This window comes from Pecten maximus, chromosome 7 (genome assembly GCF_902652985.1).
Source record: "Pecten maximus chromosome 7, xPecMax1.1, whole genome shotgun sequence".
In the NCBI taxonomy this organism is placed as follows: Eukaryota; Metazoa; Mollusca; class Bivalvia; order Pectinida; family Pectinidae; genus Pecten; species Pecten maximus.
Window position 1 is genome coordinate 11,055,708 of NC_047021.1, and position 12,012 is coordinate 11,067,719.

The 12,012-nt window shown below is 36.9% G+C and overlaps 1 protein-coding gene across 1 annotated transcript; it reads right to left on the bottom strand.

The window, feature by feature from the left end:
- Positions 1–1,968: 1,968 nt before the first annotated feature.
- On the bottom strand, positions 1,969–5,324 carry LOC117331587. Its single transcript, XM_033890393.1, has 2 exons — positions 5,202–5,324; positions 1,969–3,777 (listed from the first exon to the last, which is right to left on the bottom strand). The coding sequence occupies exon 2, from the start codon at positions 3,334–3,336 to the stop codon at positions 2,122–2,124; it is 1,215 nt and encodes a 404-aa protein (XP_033746284.1). The 5' UTR covers positions 3,337–3,777; positions 5,202–5,324; the 3' UTR covers positions 1,969–2,121.
- Between the last annotated feature and the right edge of the window lie 6,688 nt (positions 5,325–12,012).

Here is a 12,012-nt window from a genome sequence, read left to right on the forward strand (position 1 = left end):
TAGAATATAGTTCACTTTTTGAGAATATTTTCTAAAAGTAGAATTTCAGTCATATATGGTGATAAACCGGAATTTTATTTCTCTGGGTAGGTGAAAGGTCAAGTTCACTAGGCTAGAAGGTATGATATCAAGGTAACTCCAGTGTTCTTCAAATCATAACGGTTATTGCCATTCCGTCGATGTAACTGATAGGTGCCACGTGGTGATAGAATTACTACATACGTTACAAACAGGTGATAAATGTTAGATAATTAGAGATACTATTATATCAAGACATCTTACACATTTCATTAAACACTGTTGTATGCACAAAAGGGATAAAGATGTAAACAGAACAACACCTTTCTGCTGGACTCCACCTTACTCCAGAGGATTCGGAACACGGGTCATATTTGCTAGATCCCATATAGTCTATTTATAGCGTTTTATCCGTACCTATATCTCCATTGGTCTCAATACATGTAGTTGGTGTTTAGTTAATAATATTACAATAAGTGAAACATATGAATACAGCATTAAAATAGGAACTTATTCACAGAAATAAGCATGAACCTCATCACACCGTTGTTTATCCTTCCGAGTCGTATGTAGGAAGCAAAGAAATATGCCAATGTATGAATTACGAAAAGTAAAAACATAAAAGAATGCAGTTCCCTTGTCAGTATAACATTTTCATTGTGTTAAGTAATCAGCGTAAAAATGATAAAACTGATCGTTTAGTAGAACACATTAAAAACATGAATATATACAGAATAAAAACTGTAACAATTCAGTGGGAACGTACGTTATAAAATGCATGTTACTGAATATAAAATACGCTATATAAAGTAAGCCAGTAATAACTCGGGGTAATCGGTTTTGCTTTTTACTCATATTTTAAACTGTTGGTATCTTGTCACTTTTAATAACTGTAATCTATCGAATACTGACGCAAAAACAAATTTTAGATGCAGGTTGATGAAAAATGTTTACGTATATTGCTCTCATTTGGAAGTATTATAAAGTTTTTTGAGAGATAAGACAGGTAGTGTTCGGTGTTAATTGATATGTTTATATGTTCCTTTGTCACTGCCCTATTTCTTCCTCTTCCTTTGAGGACATTATACAACCTATGCTTGACCCATATTTGTACATAACGGATGTCGTCGATTCCTGGAAAGCCTTGTGGATTTCAACGTGAATCTACATGTTGTTCCTATTTTGCCCACGTCATAGTGAGCAAGACCCAATTGTAGTAAAAGGTGATCCATAGTCAAAACAAATTCCTTGTTGCTTGACTTATGTCAGCTTATATCTCGGCGGCGATCAATTTTTCCTTGACTGAGCTATGCATTTGTATACATAAATGTTGGTAGAAATTCTCTTCTTTTTCCTATTCAATTTCACATACATGTATACCTGTATTTGTTCATGTTCCATAATCTGTCGGATAGACAAAGCTGTCAGATGATCGTCTTTCATTGTTAAATAAATGCATGCTATCCAAGCTTCTACAGAGGCGATACAAGAATCGTTGACTCATATATGTACAATATCTAAATACCTGTCAGGTCTTGCATTTTGGCAAATAATGTTTGCTTCTTGTATTTTTTAGAACTGGAGGTAACTTTTAGTGCTTTCTGACATATTTCGGTGCTGGTCCTAAGAAGTATATATTCGGCGACTGACTGGAGATAATTTCTATCGGATATTACATTTGTATACGCCGAACGCAAAGGCATCTGTATATTTAGACGACCGATTATCCGGCCCTTAGTCCGATGATTCGACAATTTTGACCATGTTTCAGTCAACTTCCATGCGGCTGTTCCTTACATCATTATTTGGGAATTTGCTTATACATTTATATATATTTATAGGACGTCTACATGTATTTACTTGTAAATAGAAAACAACAACTTTGTTTACTGCAAAATAAATTTGTTTAGTGATAAACTGTACATGTAACAAATATAAATTATTAGTATATACATTATACATTATATATTATACAACTTCTTATTAAACCATTTATAGATAACTTTGGAGAAATTTAATGTTACAAAGCTATGATTAGGGAATCAACCCAATATATAAACAAATAATTTTACAAGAGACCAAACATTCACATCATCCTCTGAATTATGAGATAGCCATGTCGCTGTTGGGTACTGGTTCCGTACGACAAGGCTGCTGAAGTGCCTCCTCCGGAATGTCATCATAGTTTATCAGTTGCCATGGCTCTTCCTCTGGTTCAACATGCATAGAGGATTTACAACGCCTTGCGAATGTTTTACAGTTGTAGAGAGCCAGATTATATTTGGTTTCCCCTAGCTTGGACCTTGCTATTTGTACAACATTCTCGGGATCTTTGCACGTCCCTTGTTTGTACTCGACCTTGAACAGTGGCTTTGAGAACGGTATCCACTCCTCCACAACACCGACCGTGTATCTGTTACGGATCACTTTGATTTTGTCGATCCCATCGTGTTCAACGACGATGGCATGGCAGCGAGGATGTAGTAGCCAGCTGTACACGACAATATGGTCACCACATTGTAGGTCGGATATACTTGTCACTGTTCTATCATCGGTTTTGAATGAAGAGGAAATAGCCTTCCCTATCAAACTTCCAAGAGCAGTTCCGGCAACTTTGCCTACTACTCCACCGATGATTCCTCCTACTATACCACCGATTATGATACCGACAGGACCAAGCGGTGATCCTACAGCGATCCCGATAAGTTCTGGACCAAGAGAGAACAGTATGGATAAACCAGCACTCATAACACCTTCCACCAATCTTCGGATAGTTGTCTCGATGAAATCATTTCTTGAGGTATTCCCCTTTTTTCTCTCTCCATAAGCTTGACTCAAGTCCCAGGTTACGAATCCTGCTTCTAACACTATAACAATTCCAGCTCCGACCAAGTTGCTTCCTTTTATAGCAGTTTCGATTCCTTCCGCCGGAAATATTTTTCCAGCAGCAAGTGGTGCCTCTTGTATTGCATTTGGCAGTGTTTGTTTCGCGATAGTAGCTGTTTTCTGAATAATTTTGTATGTCCCGTTGACTACAGACCTGGCAGAGGTAACGATATTATGTGTAATGAGCTCATTTACTTTTCCATTCAGCCAGGCCAGCTGGTGTGATTTCTCGACACCAGTTTTGCAGTATGTTGCGAAAGATTCACAATTGTCAGTAAAAGGAGAATATCCCGTATCATCTATTCTCGACCGAGCTCTTGCCAAAACCAATTCATGATCGTTCATCTCAGTTATTTCCTCTGGGTATTCTATGCGGAACATCTTGGTAAAATATCCATCTTCCTTGGCATCAACTTTTAGACAGTCCCGCATAATTTTGATGCAATCATCCTTCCCTTGTTCCACTGAATCAACTTAAGTTCACTCGTTTCCACAACAACATCCTCAACAATTGCATGATGCCAGTAACCTAATCGCCTTTGCCATGTAATTTGGTCGCCTTTCTTAATTATGTCGGCGAATTGTTTCGAGACAATTTCTGTTTTTGAACTTTGAACTTGGAATGCTCTATTTTCGCTCAAATTCGGAGGAGATCGTGGAAGAAGTTTGGAATTTTCGCTGATATTTCTTCCCTCCACCTCTTCTTTTCCCTTGACTATATATTCTCGCGTGAGGTTTTCTGTACTACATGTGGTACAAAACGTACCGATCAACTCGTCCTTGCTGTTAATGTAGCGTCTAAGTTTGTAGTTATCACGAGGACGACAGAGGCATTGACCCCCAGCTGAATCCTTGTCAGTGTCCATCATCTTCCTGTTAAAATAAGGCAGAGTAGAAAATATCCTTATTGTTTCATATTTAAAGGTATAAGCAATATGATTATATATCAATCTTAATCGATCCAAAGGTATAATGAAATTATATGCATATATATGCATATATGTATGGCACTAAGTTATGTTTGACATACCTGTACATGTAAATACCATGTACGTGTGTCGTGATCACAGTATATGAATTATACAATCTCGCTTTACCTAACCAAGTCGTTGGTGTGAAACGATTCCTAGGTGAGATCATAGCGTCTGTAGTTACCCCATTCTTATATATCAACCGCCAAAGTTAATTCAGTAACTATACGTGTCTAATCAAGTGTGTCAATTCTCAGAAAATGAACAGCACATAACGCTATGAATATCACCAAGAACTCAATTCAATACCAATATAACGTATCATATACAGAATAAATACAAAGCATGGTGTACTGAGGAGAGATAAACATCTGTAGATCCCCACATGATAAATTGATTGTTACAGTTTTGAGTATAAATGTCTGTCGTTTACAAATTAAATGAGTTTACTAAATCTGGTCATCATTAAATCTACCCCGCTTTCTAGGAATAATTTAAAGCTATGTTAAACGTAAGCAAATAATGAAAACATCAGTAACAATGATTCATTTGAATAAAGGTCAACATAACCAGGTTAGCTGTGTATTTCTAAGATTACAAATCACTCTTACTGTAAAGATCAATAATGCAACTGCGACAAACCACAAAGCATATATGTAGCAATTCCCTAGCCACGTACAATGCCGTGGTAACGTTAATAACGAGCAGGACATCGGCCTCAAAGTACTCCGAACGTTTAAGTTCTAACATCCTGTATACCAGAGGTCGACTGACTACACATGCATGATCATGATTAGCTCAACACTTCTGTCAATGAGAATGAAACGTAGTTGTGATCAAAATATCAAAATAATCTTTCACTATCGGGCTATTTTAACTGTTGATCAGAAGCTGTGTGTAATAAGCTTATCAAGGATATGAACTCGTGCATCATTATCCCAAAAAAACAGCTACATTAGTTTATATCGCATATACACAGCGTGTAATAGCAGCAAATCTAGACAATATTACACATCCAACGTGTAATAGGTACAGGTCTAGACGTTATTACATATGCAATATCGGATAGCTACAGCTCTAGGTGTTACTACACATACAGCATGTAATAGATTCAGGTCTAGGTAATATTACACAAACAACATGCAATAGCTACAGGTCTTGGTGTTATACACATACAAAGTGTCATATCTTGACATATTTAGACATCACCCTGGAAAGCACTCCCTGATTAATTAGTCATTTATCAATCTCAATGTGTACATTCTTACTGACATCACCTTTCTGCGAAAAATATCATACACGTGTATATACATACAAAATACCTACCTTACGCGTAACACCAGTTAGTTGTGTCTGGGAGCTGTTAATCAGTCGTATGTGAGCGTATGTTGTACTCGATCTAGGTCTGGTAAATAAATGTGGAATTTCCACTTTAAATATAGTTTCAGCCACCAGGGATCCCCAAAAGACAAAGTGCTATATATAGATACAGCGATACACCCACCATCTGATCAGGATCTGTTTACCGTCATTATTTGGGTCGGTCAAGGCCAATACATTCACAATATCATACTTCCACCAATCACAGATAATTCTGACCAACCTTAAAATATTTCTAATAGCAATTCAACAATATATTTTCAGACGTAAGCAATCCCCGAAAAAGTGCATATAAAGAGACTTGTGTGTGTATAGGTTAACAAAGTGATATGCCCATACAGTTTTACAGCCACCACCTGATCAGAATTGTTAGCTAAACGCCATTTCCTGGCGGAGGAAGGGGGTCAAGGTCGATATGTTATGTGCACGAAATCACACCACCATCCAACATAGATAATTCTGACCAAGCTCTAATTATTTCTAATTGCAGTTCAACGAACGATTTTCCTATATAGCCTACCAGTTTTGGTAAAGCATGTGTTAAGACCCTTCATCTATCAAGATTATTTTTTTTATTTTACCATTTTTTTTGTCTATATGGCACGTTTGATCCCCACCCATCATCCCCTGCGTGTCATTCAAGACCAATGCATACATACCATTAAACTGTCGCCTCGAATTGATCATTCATCACAAGTTTGAATTTCAACGGCAATGCACTAGCTGAAGATAAAACAAGTGATTTTCGATTACAAACCTTAGTATACTATAGAAAATGTTACCCCCTACAGGCGGACACTTGCGATCCTGGGATCATGATCAATATCAATTCTTTATTTTTGAGAAAACTAAACATGAACATGCTGATAAAAACGTCTTTGATATCATATTTATAAAAGGTTACAACTTTGAATTCGTAATTATAACCTGAAAAACATCTCCAAACAGTATAAAATAAATTGCCCAAATAAAGTAATTAAGTAGTTTTGTGCAAAATAATTAAAATTGACTGACAATATTTCTTTGTGCTTTTCAAAAGAAAAACGAGCCTAAGCGAAAATCTGTTTTGCATTGATATATCGTAAAGGGAACTGAAATAAAGTGTTTATACTTGCTTTCATTAGTACAAAGGGACTGACACCGAGTTATTTTTTAGTTTCAAGATGACTGCCATGTTCCCTGATAACCATTAATATCACATGTTCTTACAAATACCGAATCAATTTCTGACAAGAACGCTAATTAAACATTAAACCACCTACTCTGGAATCCAATATGGCTTTCTCGTCATAGAATTTGATTGACCACGTCAGTGTTGGCCTACATCGTAGTTCTAATTGCCCATGTCGACCAAATGTAATGCATTGAAGATGACGATTAGTAGCAAAATCTACATTACCTTAGGGTTGTCTTAAATATTTTGGCTTTTGGATGCAAAGGATTACAGATTTCCAAATGCATGTACAATGTACATTAGCTCCTATTCCTCGAGTGGAGCTGGCATCCTACAATGTCCCATGAATGCCGATAGATCCAGATTTCGTAATCAGCATCATCATTAAGGTGCCCAGTGATGTAGCCAGCTGTCAATGAAATTTTTCATGTGCCACAGGATATTGTCTATTATCTATTTTGGGAAAGCCACACAGTTACCCGCAGTCGCATCTAGTTTGAACAAATAGTGACTTGGCCCTTCACATAAGATCTGGCCCTTCTTTCACACGCTAAGTTAAGGTAATGTGAACACTAAGGTGCTTTCTTTCACACGCGATGTTAAGGATATGTGAACTCTAAGGTGCTTTCATTTTTTAAGCCAGCACCCTTACTTTGCGTATTGCTCTGGTGTTCTAACATATATGGGTCATTCGATGCCATTAAGACAGGCTGTTACTACTCCTACGAGTATCTTGATGACACCAATGTAATAATTGGAGGCAAGTTTAATTTGATAAACAGCCATTGCTTGAATCGTATCTGAAATGACTCCACTACCCATCTTGATTTAGTTTAGTTCAATTTAGCTTAGTTATCAAGGCTAGCTTGTCGCCATGTTGAATCTGTCCAAATTTTAGATAAGACAGCATCTTTGATGTCAAACCACGTGACTTCGAAGCTGGCAAACATACTAAAACCATCGATCAACGACATCGTCATCTTTCCTCAGCCAGGAGAGACTCTCCATGATGGCGTTTGTAAACTTCGCTTCCAGCAAAAAGGTAATACTGTGTCAAGAACTCTGAGATAAAGATAAATGTACCGTCAAATATGGCAGTCACCCACTTACCAAACAAATGTTTCGGAGAATGTGTTGTACTCTAGACTGTTTTTTCTGTTAAAAATGTTCACGTCCAAAGAACAATCGAACAATAATTAAATGTTTTTACTATGGAATGGAATGTTTTCGATATACTGGAAACTGACATGTTAAAAGAGCTGAACACTGATTCCAGGATGTGTCCGTCTTCGCTTTTACCGAGATCAACAACACTGCATCCTCGTGGTTTTGAGTGTAAAAGCGAGTGGCATTAGAGGATGAACAATGCAAAATACATGTAACTTCTAAAAACTGTGTTCTTGTCCAGCCTGTCCAGGCTTTACAATCTGAATCATCAAGAGAGGAAAACGCAGGAGGAAAGGAAGACTCCTACATTAATATCATATTTGATATCTCCAAACTATCATTGATGATTTACTTGATCTAGAAGGTAGCCAAAAAGTCAACATTTCTCTTTCATTAATGCGAATTTCAACGTTAGGATTAAGATCTATCCCTATGAGATGATGAGAACAAATACGTGATGATCAAGGATAGCACATTTTGGGATGAAATATGAGCTGGTGTTTTGCGCTCGTGTGCAAAATGGTCAAGTTTTGATTGAAACTTTTCATACATAGTATTCATTTGGCGTAGGACGACTACCTATAACAGATCTTCCATAGATTATAACGAGATGATCCGCCACGTTTCATCACAAACACTATCGTTTTGATCGTTTTTGAAGGTTGCGGCTTTTGTTTCTGATATGAATCTTTAAACACTTTGCACACATGTAAAGTAATTACATTGCTTTTTAAACATTAAGCAACCTATTGAGCTGGGTAAGTCTTTTACGAATTTTCTTTTCGTCCTCAGATTCGTTTAATATATCAGAGACATTTTAACGTGGCAATTTACCGTGCCCCAACCGTACTCTGAGGAATTTCATGTTTTAATGTCTATACACATTATAAGTAATTATGCACAATTGCCTCTCTTCTCACCGCCCAAAGCCCATGCCGCGTGGTTAATATCCTCATTTAATTCCGTATCAAATTCATAATGGCCTTTGCTGTCATTTCTCCACCACGTAATGTCAGATTCGGCATTCTTTTTTTCGAGTCACCTCTTCAATTTCATCAACAACTGCTCTGCAATCTCTTTCCCAAATATCAGAGAGTCCATATAACCTATTAATTTCATCTGTTTTCCTCAGACATTATCGATCAGTATTCTGAAAAGTTCAAACCGCCTGTCACCTGTGGATTGCCCTTAACTGGACCAGTGAGTTGTGAACTGCCTATGGGTATTCACTGTTGCCATCTGGAAGTAGCTCATTGGGGAATACATACATATGTGTATATATTTCTTGTTTCTGAAGTGTTTTGTAAGAATGTCAATATCTCCATATTGGTAAGAGTCTTTCATCCGATATCAATAACAAGTTGTCAGAAGACAACAAAGTTCACTGCGTGGGTTGAAATTCAGAATTAGTTATCTAAAAGTAGGTCATAGGTCACGGTCACATGTTAAATATAAAGCAGTATCTTACGTTAATATACTTTGGTAAAGGTTATAGATTTTAAACGTAGGTCCAAGGTCACGGTCAAGGTCAGCAATATAATACTAATTGAAAGGTCTTGTCAAAAGCAGCACACGAGTGACATACCTTAGACGTATCGTCATTAGTACTGACACATCACTGTTAAAAATGTTAACCTAGTTGTCTACGTCAGAGTTAACTGAATAGCTATAGCTCCCCTTCACTGAATACAAATGTACGTCTTTTACAGGAGGTGGTTTCATATGCTGTACAGTTTGATTTTCTCTTTTTATATAGTCTTTTTCCGTATTCCTTGAGCCTTGATAATTCCTAATGTGAGGTTTTTGTCGAGCTCTTATCTATTTGTTTGTTTGTTTTTTTGTTTTTTTTTTCATTACTTTTTTTTTTTATTTGTTTATTTATTTTTTGCTTTTTTTACCAATCATTGACGACAAAGTGAAGGTGATCTAGGAATCGGTAAGTTGCGGAAGGACAATGAAAACTGTCATAAAAATGTACGTCTTTAATAGGAAGCGGTTTCATTTGGTCTCCAGTTTGATGCTTTTACTTTCTACTGTCTTTTCTTCCTGATTTTCTTCTCGATATTGCCTCACGTTTTGACTTGGAGCTGACAGATCACATTACCTGTCACCAGGCCGCGCCATAAAATCACTGAAATGGTACTTCGTGTTGCCTACCTAATGCTCATCAACGACAGGGACACAAAACAGAACATGCCTGTCAGTATAATGAATCGGGAGACGTGATGCCAGTATATAAGCGACATGGCTTTATTGTGAAATTTAGCCCCATGTAAACAGCAGTCCCGTATTTCAAATCTGTTCTTCATTTCATTAAACATATAACATCACCAACTATAATTTAATGGTGTAATATTGAAACTGCAATAGCGATATAACCTTCCAAAATCTGTAATGTGACTACGTTATGTTTGGTACACGCTGTTATATGAACCGTAGGCCCATGTATTGTAGTGTATGTGGTAAACCCCGGATGGTGTCGGTAAAACCCACGTAGGCCCATGTATTGTAGTGTAGGTTAGATATTGAACACGACAACAACAATCTTGTTCTGCTGTTTTTCACTCCGTGTATTTTCAATTATCTAACATGTTTATAAAAATATTCAAATTAAAACTCAATAGGAAGGACTAAGAACTAACCCACGGATAATGGTAATTATCTACACGCTACACCAAATTTAGGTGTCCCTAATTCGGAAGTTAGGTTATCCCCATTCATATATTAAGCTAACATGGATCCCCAATGCATTCTATATTCAGCCTTCTGTTATTCTCAAAACGTTCCAGATAAAAATAGATACATGTAACAACGGATAAAAAAAACTCAGCAATGAGGGATACAAAGAGCACATTCCAGTGTCGTTATAGTAGATCGGGAGATGCCATGTCAATCACGTGAAACTAACTCTACATTACACTACCTATCCGGATATTCTATATTTATCCTCCCCCAAAATGATAAGTGGATATTACCGCTATCGTATTATACTACGATTGGAAAATTACTTTGTCATGGAACTTTTAAATGACATCGGGCCTACGATATTCATGTGTGAAAACTATATGTACAGGGATTAATGCATTTAAAATACCTTGTGTTTCCATTCGCATAATAGCAAATAAAGATATCGAAGGATATTGTCCACCAACTCATTCTGATCGCTATAATCGTAAATACAGATATCATCGAGAATAACAGCCTACATAGTATTACCATTTAAAATCACATTTCTGCTTTCTAGAGTAAAAATTCAAGGTTAAAGAAATCTTCATACGATTTGTTCATTACACATCATCGATTAAAACAGATGATATATTAAGATCTATGCGTTTTGAAACATAAGCGATTTAATTCATGTATTCATGGCGTTTATAGTGACTTTGAGATACCCTTCGTGGTGAGGAAATGTCCATTTAATAGCATTTTTACAGAGTAGACATATTTCACTATTCTTGCAACAACGGTGCAGTGGCGACAGTAAAGTAAAAAGCTTGTAGGATGAATAGTATCACCGTGTAACATTGAAACAGTCACTTCTTATCGGGGAATTGTTTTATATGCAACCATGTAGCCAATAGGAAATGGCACAGGCGCGTGCTAAAATGAAAGTTACATACACAAGTGTGTGACACACGTCGTCTGCTAGTAACTAACACGTTACAACAGTGAGTGAGCACGCAATGCAATGGAACATTAAACGTATCAATAATCGGGGGAAATGTCAGAAAACGAACCCCTGTCATTTACAGTGGCTAAACATACACTCGCATGCCCGCGGCAACCTCGAACGTCGCAGCAGGAAAAAACGAACGTGCTGCAGGATGAACATGTATAGTTCGTACGATTTGTATACTTAAATAGGTCGTGACAGGATATTAAATGGATCAGTCAATGTGTTAAAACATGTACATGTTTATTATCATCGTTAATGAATTAAACACGACATTTCAAATGATTTATGCATTTCGTCAAAACACAAGGGTTGGCTTGTATTGTTTATCGTCCTATCAACAGCTATGGTCATTTAAGCATTTAAGGACGGCCTCCCTTATGTGTGAGATGCATACAATGTATGTGTAAAATATGTTGTGTGTGTTGGAAGGCTGTGGTTTGTCCGTGTCTCCTTCAGTGATAGCACGAAACTTGTGTTTGTCCCTATCTCAAACAGTTGCCATATCTACAGATGTACTGCAATTTATTTTACTAAATCCTAGTTTTCAAGATACATGTAAGCAAGAATCAAGTTCATTTGCCTCGTTGGTCTCTTGCAATATGCATTCTTTCATTTACGACTGTATCAATTAACTTTCTTGTCAGCACTAGAATCATTCATTAAATTCTTGGTATCAGTATCTGACTAAACCTGAAAACGACAACTGTCGTATGATATCTTGGAAACGTAAATCACAGTGT